The sequence below is a fragment of the Pseudophryne corroboree genome, chromosome 4 (assembly GCF_028390025.1).
Source record: "Pseudophryne corroboree isolate aPseCor3 chromosome 4, aPseCor3.hap2, whole genome shotgun sequence".
Classification (NCBI taxonomy): domain Eukaryota; kingdom Metazoa; phylum Chordata; class Amphibia; order Anura; family Myobatrachidae; genus Pseudophryne; species Pseudophryne corroboree.
Genome location: NC_086447.1, coordinates 461,670,080 through 461,693,419, shown reverse-complemented (window position 1 = coordinate 461,693,419; position 23,340 = coordinate 461,670,080). Strand labels below are relative to the sequence as shown.

Sequence of the window (23,340 nt, the reverse complement as noted above, 5' to 3'; positions counted from 1 at the left end):
AGTCACACAGGGAAGAAATTTCCAGGGAGTGTGGTCAAACCTGGAGACCTCACTTCACATAAATATCCTGGAGCTAAGGGCCATTTACAATGCCCTAAGCCAAGCGAGACCTCTGCTTCAGGACCAGCCGGTGTTGATCCAGTCGGACAACATCACGGCGGTCGCCCACGTAAACAGACAGGGCGGCACAAGAAGCAGGAGGGCAATGGCAGAAGCTGCAAGGATTCTCCGATGGGCGGAAAATCATGTGATAGCACTGTCAGCAGTGTTTATTCCGGGAGTGGACAACTGGGAAGCAGACTTCCTCAGCAGACACGACCTCCACCCGGGAGAGTGGGGACTTCACCCGGAGGTTTTCCACATGATTGTAAGCCGTTGGGAAAAACCAAAGGTGGACATGATGGCGTCCCGCCTCAACAAAAAACTAAAAAGTTATTGCGCCAGGTCAAGGGACCCTCAGGCGATAGCTGTGGACGCCCTGGTAACGCCGTGGGTGTACCAGTCGGTTTATGTGTTCCCTCCTCTGCCGCTCATACCCAAGGTACTGAGAATTATAAGACGGAGAGGAGTAAGAACTATACTCGTGGCTCCGGATTGGCCAAGAAGGACTTGGTACCCGGAACTTCAAGAGATGCTCACAGAGGACCCGTGGCCTCTACCTCTAAGAAGGGACCTGCTCCAGCAGGGACCCTGTCTGTTCCAAGACTTACCGCGGCTGCGTTTGACGGCATGGCGGTTGAACGCCGGATCCTGAAGGAAAAAGGCATTCCAGAAGAAGTCATCCCTACTTTGATAAAAGCCAGAAAGGATGTAACCGCAAAGCATTATCACCGCATTTGGCGAAAATATGTTGGGTGGTGCGAGGCCAGGAAGGTCCCGACAGAGGAATTTCAACTGGGTCGATTCCTGCATTTCCTGCAAACAGGAGTGTCTATGGGCCTCAAATTGGGATCCATTAAGGTTCAGATTTCGGCCCTGTCGATTTTCTTCCAGAAAGAACTGGCTTCAGTTCCTGAAGTTCAGACGTTTGTCAAGGGGGTGCTGCATATACAGCCTCCTTTTGTGCCTCCAGTGGCACCTTGGGATCTCAATGTAGTTTTGGGGTTCCTAAAATCACATTGGTTTGAACCACTTAAATCTGTGGATTTAAAATATCTCACGTGGAAAGTGGTCATGCTGTTGGCCCTGGCTTCGGCCAGGCGCGTGTCGGAATTGGCGGCTTTATCCTGTAAAAGCCCTTATCTGATTTTCCATTTGGACAGGGCGGAATTGAGGACTCGTCCTCAGTTTCTCCCTAAGGTGGTGTCAGCGTTTCACTTGAACCAGCCTATTGTGGTGCCTGCGGCTACTAGGGACTTGGAGGACTCCAAGTTGCTAGACGTTGTCAGGGCCCTGAAAATATATATTTCCAGGACGGCTGGAGTCAGAAAATCTGACTCGCTGTTTATCCTGTACGCACCCAACAAGCTGGGTGCTCCTGCTTCTAAGCAGACTATTGCTCGCTGGATTTGTAATACAATTCAGCTTGCGCATTCTGTGGCAGGCCTGCCATAGCCAAAATCTGTAAAAGCCCACTCCACAAGGAAGGTGGGCTCATCCTGGCCGGCTGCCCGAGGGGTCTCGGCTTTACAACTTTGCCGAGCTGCTACTTGGTCAGGGTCAAATACCTTTGTAAAATTTTACAAATTTGACACTCTGGCTGAGGAGGACCTTGAGTTTTCTCATTCGGTGCTGCAGAGTCATCCGCACTCTCCCGCCCGTTTGGGAGCTTTGGTATAATCCCCATGGTCCTTACGGAGTTCCCAGCATCCACTAGGACGTCAGAGAAAATAAGAATTTACTTACCGATAATTCTATTTCTCGTAGTCCGTAGTGGATGCTGGGCGCCCATCCCAAGTGCGGATTGTCTGCAATACTTGTACATAGTTATTGTTAACTAATCGGGTTCTTGTTGTGAGCCATCTATTCAGAGGCTCCTCTGTTATCATGCTGTTAACTGGGTTTTGTATCACAAGTTGTACGGTGTGATTGGTGTGGCTGGTATGAGTCTTACCCGGGATTCAAAAATCCTTCCTTATTGTGTACGCTCGTCCGGGCACAGTATCCTAACTGAGGCTTGGAGGAGGGTCATAGGGGGAGGAGCCAGTGCACACCAGGTAGTCCTAAAGCTTTCTTTTTGTGCCCAGTCTCCTGCGGAGCCGCTATTCCCCATGGTCCTTACGGAGTTCCCAGCATCCACTACGGACTACGAGAAATAGAATTATCGGTAAGTAAATTCTTATTTTTCTCTCATAAAACCGTTTATTTAAGCCCCCAGTACCCGGTGGTGAAGTCCAGCAGATAAGGGGATAAGGCTTTGACCTGTAGCCCTCCCCCATGGCGCCATTTTGAGTAAATGTTCCCGCCCTGGAGCTGCATATCTCTCTCTCCCTCACTCCCTGTCAGCGTTTGGGTGCCATTGGGACAAGCTGATCTGATCCTGGGACTGTTTGGGCAAATCCTCCTCTGTAAAGCCGCCTGCCGGTCAGCGCTGTGCATTTTACAGGACACTTAAGTATTCTACATGTCTGCTGACAGTGTTAGTTAAGAAAAAGTGCATTTAGTCAGGGTTATATAGTACAAGTACCCTGTGATATACATCCAGTCTTCACTGTGCATTGTTATAACTATTAAGTGTATAGCTATTCATAGTACTACTATGTATTGCAGGTCCAGTGTAGTTTTATTGCATGTCATAATTTCTGCATTGTACAAACTGTGACTCTGTGTGTGTGTGTGCATATAGCTGCTGTGTGACCTCCTTTTCGTGTATCTCTCTCAGATTGCTATCCCTATATTCTATAACCTGAGGGGGCTAGGTGCGTCAGGTATATCATTAATATAGGTAGTTCACAGGATATACTCGGTGTGTATTTTTCTCTGTGATTTCTAGTCACCATATACCTCTAGAATTCGCTGTTTGTGCTGAAATACACTGCACAGGGGGTTCTTGTCAGGTATTGTGCTGCTGATATTGTACTGTGTTGCCTTGCATTGAGCTTTTGATTGTCAGCTACAAATGGCAACGGTGCTGGGGCTGATCCCACATTGCGTGGTGTTGACGCTGCAGACACATTTGAGGATAACATGGCAGCTGAGGGTTCAGGTTCTAGGGGTTCCTTACCCCCCAGTGGGACTGTAGCAACGGGGGTGCAAAATGACCCACCTTGGGCTACCTTCTCCACGCTATTGAATACGCTGGTAACTAGACTAACGCTGCCTATGGGACCTCCTGTGCCGGTACAACCGCTTGTGGTCCCCGCGGTTAACCCGCCGTGGGCAGATCAACTGTCCAATCAGTTATAGCAATTGAACCAATCACTGACTACTCAGAAGTCTTACCTTCGCCCGCCTAAGACCAAGGGGTCCCCTAAGCGGGCAATTACTTACTCACAATCCACCAACGTACCAGACACCTCGTCTGATGAGGATGGCGTTTATACTGACACCACAGATTCTGATCCTGATGCTTCTGATGGGGAAGCTGTTTCACAGGTGGATGTTCCTGACTTGTTGGAGGCTATCAGGCTCATTCTTCAAGTTGATGATGACCCGGAGCCTGATGCTGCCCCCTAAGAAACCGGAAAGGTTTAAACGTCAGAAAGTGGTTAAACAAGTTTTACCTCACTCTGACCATTTAGTTGACATATGTCAGGAGTCCTGGGGAAATCCAGGAAAGAAATTCACGCCTCACAAGAAGATGCTGGCTCGCTAACCCCTCGCTGCGGAGCTAGGTAAAAATTGGGAAACACCCCCGCCAGTGGTGGATTCGCAGGTGGCGCGGCTGGTGGCCTCCTCAGCTCTGTCTGTAACTACTGTCACGTCCCTGAGAGAGCCGACGGATAAGCGTGTGGAAGGTTGTTTAAAGGCAATTTACACCCTAAACGGTGCTGCGCATAGGCCCACCATTGCTGCGACATGGGCTGTGGAAGCGTGGGCTCAGGAGCTGGAGGCGGAGTTGCCGTCCAACGCTTCTTATTATTCTTGACAATGATTGTCATATATTGTCACAGCATCTCATTACATTAAGGAGGCGGCTTCTGATGCCGGTATTCTGACGGCCAAGGCTTCTACGTCCATTTTGGCTCGCCGGATTCTCTGGTTACGGTCCTAGTCGTCTGTGGATCTGAACTCTAAGAAAACCCTGGAGGTACTCCCTTTTAAGGGAGACATTCTTTTCTGAGAAGACCTCAATAAGATAGTGGCTGACTTAGCCTCTGCTAAAACAGCATTTCTACCTACTCTTTCGGTGCCGAAGGCTAAAAGTACTCCATTTCGCTCCTTTCGTCCCTCAGGGAAAGCAAAAGGTCAGGCGTACCCGAAACAGGTTCGCACCTCCAAACCCAATAAGCCCAAACCCAAAAGGGCCTGGGCTGCCCGTCAGCCTGCTTCCAAAACTGACAAGCCTGCTGCTTGACGGGGCGGGCGTCCTGGGGGATCCCAGGATGGGGGGCCAACTTCTAGGGTATACCCAGGAATGGTTGAAGACCACTTCTTATGCCTGGGTACAAGAAGTCGTCACTTGAAGTTACGCCGTATCCTTCAAGAATCGTCCCCCTCATTGATTTTGCCTGACAGACGTCCCTTCGGATCAGGTGAATGCAATAACTCTTCATTCAGTGGTACAGTCCCTCCTGGACACAGGAGTGGTAGTACAGGTGCCTCTGGCTCAGAGAGGCAAGGGGTACTATTCACCGTTTTTCCTAGACCCGAAACCAAAAGGGTCATCCCGGCCCATTCTCAAACTCAAGTCCTTGAACAAATTTGTGAGGGTCTCCAAGTTTCGTATGGAAACTCTTCACTCTATTGTTCTGGCCTTGGAACCTGGGGATTATATGGTCTCCCTGGACATACAGGATGGTTACCTGCATATTCCCATTGCAGTATCGCATCAGCAGTACCTGAAGTTTGCGGTTGGCAACCTCTATTACCAATTTCGGGCGTTACCCTTTGGTTTGACCACGGCTCCGCAAGTCTTCACCAAGGTTATGGTGGCTGTGCTCCGCCGTCAAGGGGTCAGGATCCTACCGTACCTGGACGAATTGTTGATCCTGGCAAATTCCACAGAAATTCTCCTACGCCGTCTGGATCTGATTATTCAGTTTCTGCAAGCCCATGGGTGGCTCATCAACTGGAAGAAATCTTCCCTGGTCCCTTCTCAGAGCATGGTGCACCTGGGGGCTTTGTTGGACACTCACAACCAGCGGTTGTTCTTGTCTCAGGAGAAAGTCCTGAAGCTTCAGGACAGGATTCAATGCTTCCTATCTTGTCCGCAAGTGTCGATACATTCGGCAGTGCCAGTGCTAGGTCTCATGGTGTCGGCTTTCGACATGGTGGAGTACGCTCAGATCCATTCCCGCCCTCTGCAGAAGCTTATTCTTGCCAAATGGGATGGCCTGCCTCACCGGATCAGGTCTCAAATTATCTCCTTTTCTCCGGAGGTCCATCTGTCACTGAGCTGGTGTCTTCAGGACCAATGATTGAGCAGGGGTTGTCCCTTCTGGATCTCCAACTGGGTCCTTCTGACAACGGATGCCAGTCTGAGAGGATGGGGCGCGGTGTTGTAGCAACACTCCCTTCAGGGTCGGTGGACCAAGGAGGAGTCTCTCCTCCCGATAAACATTCTGGAACTGCGGGCGGTGTTCAATGCTCTGAACTTGGCCCAGCATTTAATACAGAACAGTCCTGTTCAAGTACAGTCGGACAACGCCACCACGATGGCGTACAGTACATCAATCATCAAGGCAGAACTCGAAGCCGCATGGCAATGAGGGAAGTATCACGGATTCTCAGTGGGCTGAACGCCATCTGCCAGCCATATCGGCAGTATTCATTCCGGGGGTCCTAAACTGGGAAGCAGACTTTCTCAGTCGTCAGGACAAACGCGCCGGAGAGTGGAGCCTCCATCCAGAAGTGTTTCAACTCCTCGTGGACAGGTGGGGCCTTCCAGATGTGGACCGGATATCGTCTCGACACAATCACAAGGTTCCGGTCTTCAGAGCAAGACAAGGGATCCTCTAGTAGCGTTCGTGGATGCACTGGCAATTCCATGGAACTTTCAGCTGCCATACGTGTTACCTCCGGTGTCACTCCTGCCCAGAGTAATAAGGAAGTTCAAGCAAGAAGGAGGAATCCTACTTCTGATCGCTCCAAAGTGGCCCAGACGGCATTGGTTCTCAGACCTTCAGGGTCTCTCGATAGAGCGTACCCTTCTACTTCCGCAGCACCCTGATCTCCTTGTTCAGGGCCCCTGTGTATATCAGGATTAAGCCCGGTTGGCTTTAACGGCGTGGCTCTTGAAGCTTCCGTCTTGAGGGCCAAAGGTTTTTCTGAGGCAGTCAATCAAACTATGTTGAAGGCCCGTAAACCGGCTTCTGCTCGGATTTACCATAAGGTCTGGAATTCTTTGCTTGGTGTGCATCTAACAATCATGACGCTTACAAGTTTAGTACGGCCAAACTTTAGGCCTTTCTACAACAGGGCCTGGATTTGGGCCTTCGTCTGGCCTCCATCAAGGTTTATATTTCTACCTTGTCGGTTTGGTTCCAGGGGAAAATTGCAACTTTACCTGATGTTCATACATTCACTCAGGGTGTGTTGCGGATTCAACCTCCTTACGTCCCGCCTGTGGCTCCTTGTGACTTGTCGGTGGTTCTGGAGGCGTTACAAGGGTCTCCGCTTGAGCCTCTTGAATCTGCAGACCTTAAGTGGCTTTCTCTTAAGGTGTTGTTTCTGCTGGCTGTTGCCTCTGCCAGACGGGTGTCGGATTTGGGTGTTTGTCCTGTAAGTCACCTTATCTGATTTTTCACCATGACCAGGCGGTTCTTAGAACACGTCCTGGGTATCTACCTAAGGTGGTGTCTTCTTTCCACCTTAATCAGGAGATTGTGGTTCCGGCCTTTGCCTCTCCTGAATTGTCTTCCAAAGAGCGGTCTTTGGATGTGGTACGGGCTCTCCGTATCTATGTTAAGAGGACAGCTCCTCTCAGGAAGTCTGATTCTCTCTTTGTACTGTTTGGTTTTCACAAACGTGGCTGGCCTGCTCACAAGCAGACCTTGGCCAGATGGATTGGAATGGTGATTGCGCATGTTTATGTACAGGCTGGCCTTCCAGTTCCTGCTACCATAAAGGCCCATTCTACTCGGTCGGTAGGACCTTCTTGGGCGGCCCGCCGTGGTGCGACCCTTGAACAATTGTGCAAGGCGGCTACATGGTCCTCAGTGAACACATTCCTAAGGTTCTATGCCTTCGATACTTCCGCCTCCCAGGATGCTTCCTTTGGATGCTGGGTTCTTGTGCCCTCTACAGTGCATCCTCTCCCATAAGGAACTGCTTTAGGACATCTCCAATGTCATTCCCTGTGGAGCCCAGTGTACCTCGCAGCAGAAAACGAGTTTTATGGTAAGAACTTAACCGTTGTTAAATCTTTCTGCGAGTTACACTGGGCTCCACAGGGCGCCCACCCTGACGCACTTGGCTACTTTGGGTTGGTATGGCATTAGCCGCTGACACTTTCTCCTGTCGTGAGAATGTGGTGTACTGTATGTGGTTACTAACAGTTGTCGTCTCTTTTGCCTGCTACTGCATTGGACTGGTTAACAAAAACTGAGCTGCTGTGCACGGAGGCGGGGTTATAGAGGAGGCGATGCAATGCATTCTGGGAAGAAGGTCTAAGCTTTGAGCCTGTTGGTGCCTCGGATCAAGATCCTACTCTACACCCCAATGTCATTCCCTCTGGAGCCCAGTGTACCTCGCAGAAAGAGATTTAACAATGGTAAGTTCTTACCATAAATCTCATTATTACCCTATTCTGATCATTTGGTGGACATCAGAAGGGAGCCCTGGTCTAATCCAGGGAGGATATTCCCTCTGCCAAAACGGGCTTTGGCTCGCTATCCTCTCCCTGCAGAGTTATGTAACAATGGGAAACTCAACCGTTGGTGGATTCACACGTGACCCGCCTTGTGGTATCACTCTCTCTGCTTGTCACCACTGTCACCTCACTAAAGGAACTGACAGATAAGCATGTGGAGGGATGCCTGAAGTCTGCATACTCCTTTACTGGAGCCATTCATTGATCCACTATAGCTGCCAAAAGGTGTTGAGGTGTGGGTTCAGGCATTAGAGGAAGAGCTGTCCAAGGATGTATCTGACAATGCCAGACTATACTTGTCTCACAATACCACCGCCATCTAATATGTTCAGTAGGCGCCCTCTGAGGCAGGTGTATTGGCAGCTAAAGCGTCGACCACATCTGTCCTGGCTCGCCGCATACTATGGTTAAGGTCATGAAAAGTGGACTTAACCTCCAAAAGAACTTGGAGGTAATTCCCTTCACTGGGGACATTATGTTTTGGGAAGACCTAACTAATCCTTCTGCACAGAAGGAAATAGGTACCACTTTAAGTTCCTCTCTGCCTCAAGGGAATGCAAAAGGTAAGGCACACCCAAAACAATCTCATGCTCTCAAAACCACAAAGCCCAAGACAAAAAAAATCCTAGGCAGCCCGTCAGCCAGCTTCAAAACATGCAAGCTTGCTGCTGCATGACTGGGTGGGCCTCCCTCTGGGGGATACCAGGGTGGGAGGCCGACTTCTACAGTTCACCCAGATCTGGTTAAAGACTACTTCAGACGCATGGGTACTGGAAGTTGTCTCTCACGGGTACTCTGTCTCGTTCAAGAGACGTCCCCCTCATCAGTTTTGCACTACGGCCCTCCTTTTGGATCCGTTAAAGGTGCAAACTACAAACTGTGGTGCGTTTCCTCCTGGGTACAGGAGTGGTTATTTCCGGTACCTCGGTCCCAGAGAGGTAGAGGTTAATATTCAACCCTGTTTCTGTCCCAAAACTCAGTGGGTTCTTCTGGCCTATACTAAATCTCAAATCGTTGAACAAGTTTGTGAGAGTGTCCAGGTTTCATATGGAAACACTACGCTCCATTGAACTGGCTAGGGAACCTGGAGACTATATGGTATCCCTAGATATACAGGATGCATACCTGCATATTCCTTTTGCCATATAGCACCAGCAGTTCTTGCGGTTGCTAATGGCAACCTCCATTCCAATTGCAGGCTCTGCCATGTCGACTGGCTACGGAACCTCGGATCTCCACAAGATCATGACAGCTCATCTCCGTCATCAGGGAGCTGGCATCCTGCAGTATCTAGACGACCTGATGATTCTGGCAAATTCCCACAAAGTGCTTTTCTGTCAATTGCAGCTGAAGGTAACTTTCCTACAAGCCCATGGGTGGCTTATCAAATGGAAGAAGTCCTCGCTGGTCCCAGCTCAGAGCAAGGTGCACCTGAGTGGCATCTCCTGGACACACACAGTCAGAAGACTGGTTCCAGAAAAAGTCCTGAAGATTGCTTCCTCAGTTGTTCTAGAGCAGTGTTTTTCAACCACTGTGCCGTGGCACACTAGTGTGCCCTGAGCAGTCTCCAGGTATGCCGCCACAGAAGCAGAACCAGGTCCATCAGTGTTTTGCCGCTACTGAGGCCCTGGAACGATCAATACTGGTGGGTTTAGTGGTTGCAGAGCCAGTTCTAATTTTGGGCCCGGGCAGTGTTGGGCTCTTCTGGCTTTCTCAGGCGTTACCTATGGAGAGGCTACGATATGACATCCTAGGACACGCAACTGCACCATGCATCACCATTATATTTGAGTGTGCCATGGCAATATTTTAATCTTGTTCAGTGTGCCGTGAGTTGTAAAAGGTTGAAAATCTCTGTTCTAGAGTGTCTATGCACTCGGCGATGCAAGTACTTGGCCTGATGATATCGGCCTTCGACATGGTAGAGTATGCTCCATTTCATTCCCCCTCCACTACACAGGTTACTCCTGTCCAAGTTGGACGGTCTGCCTCATTGGATCAGATTTTACATGATCTCTTTGACTCCGGAGGTTTGCCTGTCGCTGACCAGGTGAATTCAGGACAAGCAAGAGCAGGGGCCGTCCCTTCTAGGTTCACGACTGGATTCCGCTTACAATGGACGCCTGTTGAGGGGATGGGGAGCAGTGTTGGAGCAACATTCTTTTTTCAAGGTCGTTGGATCAAAGAGGAATCACTCCTTCCAATACATTTTCTGGAGCTGAGGGCAGTGTTCACTATTTCTCGCCCTACCTCTAGTACAGAACAGGCCTGTTCAAGTACGACCAGACAACGCTACCTCAGTGGCATACATTAACCATCAAGGCAGCATTCAATAATGGAAGTGTCAAAAATCCTTTTTTGGGCGGAACGCATCTGCCAGCCATATCGGCAGTGTTCATTCCGGGGTTCCTGAACTGGGAAACGGACTTCATCAGTTTCCAGGACGTACACGCTGGAGAGTGAAGTCCTCATCCAGAAGTCTTACGTCTCCTAGTGGACAGGTGGTGTCTACCTGACGTAGACCTCATGGCATTTCGACACAATCACAAGGTTCCGGTCTTCAGATCAAGGACCAGGGAACCTCAAGCAGCGTGCGTGGACGCACTGGTGGTTCCATGGAACTTTCCACTGCCCTACGTGTTCTTTCCATTTTCTCCTGCCCAGGGTACTATGGAAGTTCAATCAAGACTAAGGAATACTACTTCTAGTCGCTCCAGCGTGGCCTCGACGGCAATGGTTCTCAGACCTGTGGGGTCTATCGACAGAGAGACCCCTTCTACTTACTCAACGCCTGTACCTGGTGTGCTGATAAGAATTATGATGTGTATCGATTCAGAACTTCCAGAATCCTTTGTCTGGCCATCCTCAAGGTTCATATGTCTGCCTTGTTGGTATAGATTCAGAGAAAAATTGCGTCTATACCTGATGTTCATACTTTCACTCGGGGTGTACTTATGATTCAGCATCCCTATGTCCCTCCTGTGGCTCCATGGGATTTGACTGTTGTACTGTAAGCCCTGCAAGAGTCTCCAATGAACCTCTTCAATTGGTGGACCTTAAATGGCTCACGGCCAAGGTCCTGTTTTTGCTGGCTATTGCCTCTGCAAGACGGGTGTCGGACCTAGGCGCCTTGTCTTGTCGTCCTCCCTACTTGATTTTTACCCATGACCGTTCAGTTCTACGAACTCAAACAGGTTATTTGCCTAAGGTGGTGTCATCTTTTCACCTTAACCAAGAGATTGTGGTTCCGGCCTTTGGGGGTAATTCAGACCTGGTCGCTAAGGTGCGTTTTTTGCATAAGTTTGTGCAGTTTCTGCTCAGCCCAGGACTGACTTAGCCGCTGCGATGTTTGGTGCCGGAGCTAATGTCAGAATCCCTCCCTCCAAACGCCTGGTCCTTCCTGCTTTTTTCCGGACACTCCTTAAAAACGGTCAGTTGCCATCCACAAACGCACTCTTCCTCAGTCTCCTTGCAATCACCGGTGCGTTCGGATTTTTTGCACCATACTTTCGCTGGCCAGTGCTCCCTGTTACTGCGGTCCATCGCGCCTGCGCATTGCAGTGTATGCGCAGTTCAAACCTGATCGCAGCCTGTAAGAAAATGCACAGCAGCGATCAGGTCTGATTTACCCCCTTTATTTCTTCAGACTTGTGCGGTCTTTGGATATGGTACGGGCTCTCCATATTTATGTGGGGAGGACTGCCTTTATCAGGAGGTCAGATATCCTTTTTTGTACTGTTTGGTTTCCACAAACGTGGCTGTCCTGCGATTAAGCAAACCTTGGTCAGATGGAATAGAATGGTGATTGCACAAGCCTATGCGCAGGCTGTACTCCCAGCTCCTGCTGCTATTCAAGCCCATTCTGCTTGGTCTGTTGGACCTTCTTGGGCAGGCCGCCGTGATGTGTCTGCAGAACAATTGTGCAAGGCGGCTACGTGATCCTCAGTGAACACGTCTATTAGGTTCTATGCCTTTGAGAGTTCCGCTTCCCTGGATGCTTCCTTTGGACGCCGGGTTCTCATACCTGCTAAGGCGCGTCTCCTCCCTTGATGAACTGTTTTGGGACATACCCAATGTTTTCCTGTGGAAACCAATGTACCTTGCTGCAGAAAAGGAGAGTTACGGTAGACTTACCATTGTCAACTCTCTTTCTGCGAGGTACATTGGTTATACAGGGCGCACACCCTGATCCACCTTGCTTCTTTGGGTTTGTATGGCATTAGCCGCTGGTACCTTCTCCTGTCGTGAGAATATGGTTCTATGTGATTAACACCTGCATTCTCTCTTGCCTGCATTTGACTTGTTAACGAAACTGAGCTCAAGTGCCTGGAGGTGGGGTTTATAGAGGAGGACCCAATGCGTCCTGGGACAGCCTAAAGCTTTATCCCGTTGGTGCCTCTGGATCAAGATCCACTCAACACCCCAATCTTTCCCTGTGCAACCAATGGTTTCAACGAAAGATCGCGCCACTACAAGATGTGTGTACTTTTTTTCAAGGAGTACTCCATATCCAGCCTCCCTTTGTTCGTCCAGTGCCCTCCTGGGATTTATCCCTGGTCTTGCAAGCTCTTAAGACTTCTCCATTTGAGCCTTTAAAGTCAGTGGACCTTAGGTGGTTGTCGACAAAGGTGATATTTCTCCTGGCTATTGTCTCTGCTAGAAGGGGGTCTGATTTGGGAGCACTTTCTTCCTCCGTTTATGATCTTCCATCAAGATAGGGCAGTTCTCCGGACCGAGGTGGGTCTCCTTCCTAAGGTAATGTCCAAGTTGCATCTAAATATGGAGCTAGTGGTTCCAGCCTTTCAGTCCTTGGATCTTTTGGCTGGAGAGGCCTTATTGGATGTGGTTCGTGCACTAAGGATTTACGTGGAACGTACCAGAGTGATCAGGAAAATGGATTTTCTATTTGTCCTATATGGATTCCATAAGCAAGGTTGGCCAGCTAGTAAACAAACCGAGTCTAGGAGACTTCGCGTGACTGTGGATTACTATGGACCCTGATGACGAAAACAAGAGTTATGGTAGACTTACAATGGTAAACTCTTTTTCTTCAAGGTGCAAAGGATCCACAGGGCGACCACCCTGATACACCCATCTTGGAGGGGAAGAGATATCTTTTGTTTATTCCCTTTTTGATGTTTCTCTCCTCTGCTATGTGGGAGAGTGTTTTTTGTATGTTCAGGTCTTCCTTCTCTCCTTAAATCCTGCTCCGGCCTTGGGCTTGTTAACAAAACTGGCTTCCCTAGGCGGGGTATATGAGAAGGAGGACTGGAGCATCCTGTGATTGAAAGCCTAACTGTGTGGTGCCGTCAACTTCTATATTAGGATATATAAACTGTAAGCTCCAACAGAACAGGGACAAAGCTGCCATTCAATATGGAACTGACAGCTCTGTTCAATTTTCTAGTCATAGACATCACATTTTGCAGTAAAGAACCATAAAGATTCAGTCAGATAGTCCATACAACAGCTATCTGGAGTCGCCAACAGCACACCACGAACCCACAGAATATTTTGTAGGGCAGTCGGATTATTCTGGCTATCTTTAGCAGTGTTTATTCCAAACTTAAATCCTCCCCTTTTTTACCTTTTCTCTACCCATTTAGATGGTGCTATGTCTCTGGAAGTAGATTGCTCTCTTTGTTCTCTGGATGTTGTCTGGAGTTTGTGAACCTTTAATCATGGAACTTCAAGGAGGGTGGATTTTTTTACACTTTATGATGCTGAAAACAAGGCTTGTCTATTGGCTAACTCATGGGTTTTCAACCTGCGGCTCTCCAGCTGCTGTGGAACTATACATCCCAGCATGCCGTGCCCCAGGTTTAGCATACCTTAATAGCAAAACTGTGGCAGGGCATGCTGGGATGTGTAGTTTCACAGCAGCTGGAGGGCCACAGGCTGAAGACCCATGGTCTAAGTCAGAGGTTCTCAAACTCGGTCCTCGGGGGCACACACAGTGCATGTTTTGCAGGTCTCCTCACAGAATCGCAAGTGAAATAATTAGCTCCACCTGTGGACCTTTTAAAATGTGTCAGTGAGTAATTAATACACCTGTGCACCTGCTGGGTTACCTGCAAAACATGCACTGTGTGTGCCCCCGAGGACCGAGTTTGAGAACCTCTGGTCTAAGTAAACAATTGCTAGGTAGGTCACTTTTATATCTTGCTTCCATGGGAGGAGAGGCCTCTTCCAGAAAATGTTCATGCACTTCCAACAAGATCATTAAGCAGATATTGGACAGTGTGCAGCCTTCACCTGCCTGATGTAGGCGCATTTCCTATTTGTTACAAATGTAACATCCAACAACACATTTTTGATTAGAAGCTGCTTTGCCCTGCTTTTACTGACAGGACCCTTCCCTAGAGGCAGAGATGTCAGGGTTTCTGGTAAAAGCATGAGCTTAAGTAAAATCATTTTTCCTGAGTCCATAGAGGGATACTGTACTTTCGCCTTTTATGCACTTTTTTACATTTGATAGTTTTGCTGTAGGTGTGTTCTTCCTTTTATTTTATTTTTGTTCCCTACATTGTTTGGCTTGGTCAGTAAATCAACTTGCTACCTGTGAGGATAGACTTTTAATATGCCTTAACTACTGTTGCGCATCTACAGTATATCCCATGGTTTCCAGTGTTCCACAATAGACTCTAAGAAAAGAATTTATCAGAAGTGTAATAATCCCATTTTTATGTCAGGACATAATTGTAGGACATGGAGTTTTAATCCACACCTTGCTTTGTAGGTTTGGCACTATGAACCACTGCTATTGTGAAGTACTTTCATGAGTACCTCAAATGTTTATCACAGCATATGCTTGAAATAATGTTGTTGTTGTCGTGTTGCAAAACTAAGATTGTATGTTTCCTTTTGTAGAACAGTGTGTTTAATATATCTTGGCTTGGAATAAAATCTTTGGCCAGTATCAGTAAAACCCCCTTTACCATGTTGGAGATTGTGAAAAACTGCTGTGCTGATGAACAAAGTCTTGACCTTTACAAGTCTGATAACAGTTACCTGATTTTCCTAAGGATCGTGGCACGCCTAATGAAAAATGCCAAGTATAGCAGTGGTGCACATCCATGGAAGCAAATTAAAGGAAGGTGTGTATGGTTTAATCATTTCCTGATGACTTGGTTTGCTGCCACACTCCAAGACTGGTAATTCTGCTCTTTGTAATGTGCTAACCAAGAACCAATTACAGGTACTACCATTTATAACACACATCAGTTTAAAATAGTTTTTTTCTTTTTGTTTGTTTATTTGTGTTCAAAAGCATTTAGACTTGATACTTATCATTAAACGTTGTTTCTCCTTCATTCACTAGGGGCCACTGGAGTGCAGATACAATGGGGAAATAGTAGGCAGTAACTGGGAGCTGGAACTTTAAATTTATAACCATGTGACTAGCTCCTCCCCTACTATGTCCCCCCTCCAAGCCAGTCTTAGTTTAGTGCCCAAGGGAGCTGGTTCACTTGGGTCTTCTCTGAAGAATTTTTTTTTTTATATGATTATTTTTCTTTTTCTTACTTACACTCACAGACTGGCAGCTCTGCCACTGCCAGTCTGCACCGCGGGAGGCTGCCAGCGGGGTCCCATCGTAGCTGCGTGCGGCTCGGGATGGGCCACGGCTGAAGGAGACACTGAGCTCTCCGGAGACTGGCCGGACACCGCTGCGTACGGCGCGTGTCGGGGCAGCTCCGTCGGCAGAAGATCCTGGCAGCACGGCAGCGGTGAGTATAAGTGACCGGACACCGCTGCGTGCGGCGCGTGTCGCGGCCACTCCATCTACAACAGCAGCAGCAGCGGTGAGTACAAACTTTACTTTAATCTAATACTGAGCCCTGAGACAGCCGCCAGAGACTCTGACTCATCTCTGGTCTCCAGCGGCTTATATCACCGCTTCCCGCTCTCAGTTTCATTGCAAGACGCAGAGAGCCAGTGGCGCACCTTGTTGGCGCTGGCATCGGCTCTGCAGTCGGGGTTTGGGTCTTGCATTCTCCCCTCCCGCTGCCCGCTCTGGTTTCCTCCGCTCCCCGGCCGTTGCTCGCATTGCTCACAGAGTGCCCCCCGCTATGTTAGTCCTCCGATCCCCGGCCGTGGCTCGCATTGCTGGCCCGACGACCTTTAGGGCTGCGATAGTAACAGGCGGATATTGAATCCTAAGGGGCAGCGGTGGCGTGGTTCATTACGGGCCCTGTCGGGAAGGATCTTCCGGCCTGGATTTCTCAGGCCATTGGGTAAGTCCACTTTTCTTTCCCCTACTGCTGCTCCAGCTCCAAGATGGACCTATACCGGTCTTTCCCTTAGATCTTTGCGTACCTTTTCCGGGTTTCGAGTACATGACAGGGACAGTATCTCCGTCACCAGGGGATCTCAAAGTAAGAGACCGAGGCAGCGGTTCAGCATCCTCGGACCAGTCTGATTGTAGGTCCTCCAACACACCCACCTCAGGTCAGACCTCCCTCCCACCTGGGAGATCTCAGTGTGAGCGCATGTCTGTGGTTTTTCTGGGAGGCCTGGGTATGCTTGGGTTAGGTTTCTCATCACGGGCGGTTACATACGCGATTTTGGAGTCCAACCGCCTCAGTGGTACCTTACCACATGTCTGCCAGCTTCCGACGACAGAGTCGTGCTGCAGGCGGCATTTCGGATGCTTCTAACTGCAAGGGTGCTGATCCCTGTTTCCGCACATTGGAATCGGGGCATTTTCTCAGGCCTTTGTTTTTTGTTTTGTTTTTGTCCGTGCCGAATCCAGATGGCCTGGCCGGGCCTATTCTGAGCTAAGAATCCCTTCAGTCTGTGATTGCTAGTTTGGAGCAAAGAGGGTTTAGGCATCCTTAGTCATCAGGGATGCCTGTTTACTGGTTTCCATTGGGTTTCCTCATTGAGATTTTCCCCTGATTCGTAGTACAGGATATTCATTTCCACTTTCAGACCTTTCCGTTCGGTCCCTCTTCCGCTCCCACCGTGTTTATGAAGGTCACAGGATGGCCCTACTTCAAAGGCAGGGAGTGACGTTTGATCCCTAACTGGATAATCTACTGCTGGAAACCCACTCTGCAGATTAGGTTGCTTCTGAATATCCGTAGGATTCAGGATCTTCTGATTCGACACGGGTTCCATTTATGCTCCTCGTACTGTTTTCTGTTCTTAGAGATGGTTCTCAATCCGGGTCCGTCAGAGGATTTTTCCTTCCTCGGGCCTAGTTCCCATCTCCAGCCAAGTGCGGCGCTGAGAGAGGTCACCTGCAGCCTCCTCTGAGCAGAGGACAACAATCTTCATTCCAGGTCAAGCACCCGGGTGAGTGGATATTACCCAGAGTTTTGTCAGCTGGTCGGCTGTTGGCGGAGAACTCGGTTCGACCTCATGGCGTTCCGACTGACTCTTCAACTGCCCCTTTACTACTCTTGGATGTGAGCTCTGGCAGCAGTAGCCGAGGATGCCCTCACAGCTCCTTGGAGCTTCTGTTTAGTCTATCTTTCCTCCTTTTTTTGTTACTACCTCACTTTCTGCAACACATAAAGGGAGGATGTGCGCTAGTCCTCCAGATATTCCGGTTTGGCCGCACAAGACTTGGAAATCCACCCTGCACCTGTTGTCAGTAGAGGAGCCTTGACCCCTACCTCTGTGGGAATGTCTACTTCAACAGGGTCCTTTGTTCTGTCTTCCACAGGTTTCGTTTAACAGGGTGGTCATTCACGAGACCTTCTCAGCAGGAGGGAGTTTCCCTGCTTCTGTTATACCTACTGGGCCCCGATTTCGGAAATCAGTTACTTCGTCTATCTTTTGCCACTTTTGGAAACTTTTTGTGGCCTTGTGTGGATGCCGAGGGTTTTTCCCTTCGGTTTTTCATTTAACCGCCTTCTTTAGTTTCTCCGGGTGGTTTGCTCGGCTGCGCTTCGACTCGGTTGACCTGAGTTTCAGGTCTCTACTCTTTTGGTTTTCTTCCAAAGGTAATTAGCCTGGCGGCCGGAAGTTCAGGTTTTCTTGCAGGGAGTTCTCTACCGACATTCTCCCTTTCGAATTGAGTTACGGCTGGGCTTCATACTCAGCTGTCGTTTCTTCCAGGGGTGAGGTCCGCTTTTCATATAAATCTGACACTTGTGTTTTCGGCTCTCTCGGCGGTTTCACCGGATTCGTGACCTTTGGATGTTGTCAGGGTTCTCCGACCCTCTGTACAGAGCTCTTCGGCTGTTCGGCAACTTGCTTTCGTCCCTGTTTTGTACGATGTTCCCGTCCTGATTGTCCGGGGTCCCAGCGGTCGTGGACCGTTGGATACGTCTGGCCATCAGACAGTCTTATTTGGCGGTGGCTCGAGGGCCTCCGTTTTCAATTTCGGCGCACTCCACGTGCTCTAGGGGACCTTCAGGGGCGGCCGCCGCCCACGGGGTTTCCGTGAATGCTTTATGTTGCGATGCCGCTTAGTCGGGACATCATATGTTTGTCACGTTTTACGGATTTGCCTTTTTTGCGGCCTCTGTGTCACAGTTGGGCCGAACGGTTGTTGCAGGAATCTCAGCGCTCTCCCTCCCGTCTTGGGAGCTCTGGGACGTCCCCATTGTATCTGCACTCCAGTGGCCCCTAGTGGATGAAGGAGAAATCAGGATTTTGGTACTTACCGATAAATCCCTTTCTCCGATTCCACAGGGGCCACTGGACGCTCACACAGCGCTGTTTCCTCCTACTTCACTTATCGGGTTGCATGTCACTGTGTGACTGCGCGTATTGTTCATGTTACCCTATCACTATGTTTCCAGGTTTCCTTGGTGTTAACCTGTTTAGTTGGCTTAGCGAACCTCCTCTACTTTGACGTTGGTCTTTTCCAGCTCTCCTCGGGCACAGTTTTAACTAAGACTGGCTTGGAGGGGGGACATAGTAGGGGAGGAGCTAGTTACATGGTAAATAAATTTAAAGTGCCAGCTCCCAGTTACTGCCTACTATTTCCCCATTGTATCTGCACTCCAGTGGCCCCTGTGGAATCGGAGAAAGGGATTTATTGGTAAGTACCAAAATCCTGATTTGATAGAAAAATAAAATAACTGTTATGAATAAGTAAATATAGTTTCTATATGTCTATTAAATAGCTACTAAATGTTAATTTTTAATTGTTAATTTTCAAATGTTCATTTTTATCTATGCATCTTGCAATATTTACAAATTTGCAGTATGTGTACAAGGTCTTATAATGGTACTTAATGTGTTTTTCTGCAGTGGGGTACACTGTTCCACAGGGAATATATCGGGGTGTAGAGATGGATCTTGATCCAGAGGCACCAGCAGGCTAAAGCTTTAGACGGTCCCAGGATGCATTGCGGGGCCTCCTCTATATAACCCCGCCTCCAGGCACTCTGAGCTCAGTTTTAGAGTTGATGCCTGCGTAAGCAGGTCACTTAACAGGTTGGGCTGCGCAGGCAGCCCTGAAAACGCTATTTAGAAGACTTCAAGGGCTGCAGCACTTCATATGTCAGTGTGACATACTGTGCTGCGGCTCCATCACCTCCCCAGCAGCGTCGCATACTCCTGCTGGCTCTGTCCCGGGGTACTTCCGGCGGAGACGCTCCGGTTCCTATGCACACCACCGCAGACGCTCTCCTGGATCGCGTGGCTGCTTCTCAGGGAGGAGGTAAGAGGGTCCCCCAGGCGCGGGACACTGTGGCCATACAGGGACCCCACTATATCCACCAGGGCAGGAGAGCACAGGTCGGATAATAAATTTTCTTATACGTCCTAGAGGATGCTGGGGATGCTTCAAGAACCATGGGGTATAGACGGGATCCGCAGGAGACACGGGCACACTATAAGACTTTGAATGGGTGTGAACTGGCTCCTCCCTCTATGCCCCTCCTCCAGACTCCAGTTAGATTCTGTACCCAGTGAGACTGGATGCACACTGGGAAGCTCTCCAGAGTTTCTCAGAAAAAAGACTTTATTAGGTTTATTATTTTCAGGGAGACCTGCTGGCAACAGGCTCCCTGCAGCGTGGGACTGAGGGGAGAGAAGCAGACCTACTTCTGTGAGTTCAAAGGCTCTGCTTCTTAGGCTACTGGACACCATTAGCTCCAGAGGGTCCGATCACTTGGTGCGCCTAGCTGCTCGTTCCCAGAGCTGCGCTGTCACCCCCCTTGCAGAGCCAGAAGATAGAAGCCGGGTGAGCAACAGAAGATCAGAAGACTTCAGTGACGGCAGAAGATGGCTTTTTGAGGTACCGCGCAGCGGCCGCGCTGCGCGCCATGCTCCCACATAAGAACGGCACTGCTGGGTGCAGGGCGCTGGGGGGCAGCATAAATCCTCAATTTAGCGACTGGCAGAAAGTGTATAAAGTGCCTGGGCACTAATTACAGACCACCGCCAGTATAAAGATGTATAATTAAGCGGGACTGGAGTGCGCCATGAAGGGGGCGTGGCTTAGCCCTCACAGCTCTCACCAGCGCCATTTTCTCTTCACAGTAGCTGCGGTAACAGGGTGCAAAATGGGGGGGGGGGGGGGGGGAACGACAAGTGATTTGGTGGTAATTATTGCAAAGTAAAAGCACTAACAGGTCTGGGCAGTAATTTACTCGCTTCAGAACCGGGATAGGCGCTGGGTTGTGAGCTGGCAGAACTCCCTCTGTGTCCCTCTAACAGGTTTTGTTGTGGGTCTGTCTCCTATAGCCCCAGTGTGGTTGTGGGTGTCGGTACGTGTGTGTCGACATGTCTGAGGCTGAGTGCTCTTCCCAGGAGGAGGCTGGAGTGGGGACAGAAAAGGCTGTGGGAGTGACTGTGTCTACACCGCCGACGGCTGATTGGGTAAATATGTTTAGTGTTTTGAATGCAAATGTTGCTTGGTTGACTAAGAGATTAGATAAATCTGAGTCTAAGAACCAGACATGGAGAAAATCCATGGAGGATGCATTGTCACAAACTCAGACCCCTTCTGGGTCACAGAAACGTGCATTTACCCAGATACAGATACCGAAAACGGACTCTGATTCCAGTGTCGACTATAGTGATGCCAGATTGAATCCTAAACTGGCTAAGAGGATTCGGTACATGATTGTGGCGATAAAAGACGTATTACATATCACGGAGGACCCTGCTGTTCCTGATACAAGGGTCTGTATGTTTAAAGGAAAGAAACCTGAGGTAACGTTTCCTCCCTCTCATGAACTGAACGCTCTTTTTGAAGAGGCTTGGGAAAAGCCTGACAAGAAGGTACAGGTTCCCAAAAGAATTCCGGTGGCATATCCGTTCCCCTCTGGGGACAGGGAAAAGTGGGAGTCAACCCCCACGGTGGACAAAGCTCTATTGCGTCTGTCCAAAAAGGTAGCGCTTCCGTCTCCTGACACGGCAGCCCTAAAGGATCCTGCGTATCGTAAGCAGGAAAATGCACTAAAATCCATTTATGTCACTACAGGTTCGCTACTCAGGCCTGCCGTTGCTTCGGCATGGGTGAGTAGCGCTATTGAAAAGTGGGCAGATAACTTGTCATCTGAGATAGATACCCTAGACAGGGATAGCGTGCTTTTGACTCTGGGTCATATCAGGGACGCTGCAGCATATTTAAAAGAAGCTGTAAGGGATATTGGCCTTTTGGGATCAAGGGCCAATGCCATGGCAGTCTCGGCTAGGAGAGCATTGTGGATTCATCAATGGAATGCTGATGCTGACTCAAGAAGGCGATGGAGTCTTTTCCCGTTTAACGGTAGTGTCTTGTTTGGTGACTGCCTCACTGACCTGGTATCTACGGCTACTGCGGGTAAGTCTTCATTTTTGCCTCATGTTCCTGCACAACAAAAGAAAACGCCCCACTATCAGATGCAGTCCTTTCGGCCCAATAAATTCAAAAAAGGACGAGGGTCCTCCTTCCTTGCTGCAAGAGGAAGAGGAAGGGGAAAGAGGTCACAGGCCGTGGCGAGTTCCCAAGAGCAGAAGTCCTCTCCGGCTTCTACCAAATCCACCGCATGACACCGGGCTCCTCTGCGGGAGTCCGCACTGGTGGCGGCACGTCTCAAACTCTTCAGTCAGGTCTGGGTGCACTCGGACCTGGATCCTTGGATATTAGAAATAGTAACCCAAGGGTACAATTTAGAGTTTGAAGACGTGCCCCTCACCGATTTTTCAAATCAGCCTTGCCAGCTTCTCTTCTAGAAAGAGAGGTAGTATGCGCGGCGATACTAAAGCTGTGTCAAAGTCAAGTCATTGTCACGGTACCACCGTCGCAACGGGGGGAGGGGTTTTATTCGAGTCTGTTCGTGGTCCCGAAGCCGGATGGCTCAGTCAGACCGATTCTGAACCTAAAATCCCTCAATTTTTTTCTGAAAAAATTCAAATTCAAGATGGAATCTCTCCGAACAGTGATCTCCAGTCTGGAGGAGGTGGATTTTATGGTGTCGGTCGACATAAAGGAGATGCCTACTTACACGTTCCCATATATCCTCCACATCAGGCATACCTGAGGTTTGCTGTTCAGGATTGTCATTACCAATTTCAGACGTTGCCGTTTGGTCTGTCCACAGCACCAAGGATTTTCACCAAGGTTATGGCGGAAATGATAGTTCTCCTGCGCAAGCAGGGAATTACAATTATCCCGTACTTGGACGATCTCCTCATAAAGGCGAGATCCAAGGAGCAATTGCTGAAAAATGTTGCGCTCTCACTGACGATTCTGCAACAACATGGTTGGCTCCTAAACTTGCCAAAGTCACAGTTGGTTCCGACGACACGGCTGTCGTTCCTGGGTATGATTCTGGATACAGAATTACAGAGAGTTTTTCTTCCAGTGGAAAAGGCTCTGGAAATACAGAACATGGTAAAACAGATTCTGAAACCGGCAAAAGTGTCAGTTTTTCAATGCACTCGGTTGCTGGGGAAGATGGTGGCGGCCTACGAGGCCATTCCGTATGGCAGGTTCCATGCCAGGGTGTTTCAGTGGGACCTGTTGGACAAGTGGTCCGGGTCCCACCTGGACATGCACCGGAAAATAATCCTATCTTCCAGAACCAGGATCTCCCTTCTGTGGTGGCTGCACAGTTCTCACCTTCTGGAGGGACACAGGTTCGGGATTCAGGATTGGATCCTGGTGACCACAGATGCAAGTCTCTGAGGCTGGTGAGCAGTCACACAGGGGAGAAACTTTCAGGGAAAATGGTCAAGCCAGGAAGCTTGTCTGCACATAAACATTCTGGAAATAAGGGCCATTTACAACGGCATTCTGCAAGCAGAACATCATCTTCGCGGTCTGCCCGTCTTGATTCAGTCAGACAACATAACAGTAGTGGCGTACATAAACTGCCAGGGCGGAACGAAGAGCAGAGCGGCTATGGCCGAGGCCACGAAAATTCTTCGCTGGGCGGAAAGACATGCAAGCGCTCTGTCAGCGGTTTTCATTCCAGGAGTGGACAGCTGGGAAGCAGACTTCCTCAGCAGACACGATCTCCATCCAGGAGAGTGGG

At 49.3% G+C, this 23,340-nt stretch overlaps 1 protein-coding gene across 2 annotated transcripts in view; it reads left to right on the top strand.

Annotated features, from left to right (window-relative positions):
* The window catches only part of MMS22L (MMS22 like, DNA repair protein), a 457,009-nt gene that overhangs the window by 190,898 nt on the left and 242,771 nt on the right, over positions 1–23,340 (top strand). For both annotated transcript variants that reach the window (XM_063917017.1, XM_063917018.1), the window contains one exon: positions 14,783–15,009. In XM_063917017.1, the coding sequence (XP_063773087.1) occupies positions 14,783–15,009 (227 nt within the window). The remainder of the gene's footprint in view (positions 1–14,782; positions 15,010–23,340) is intronic.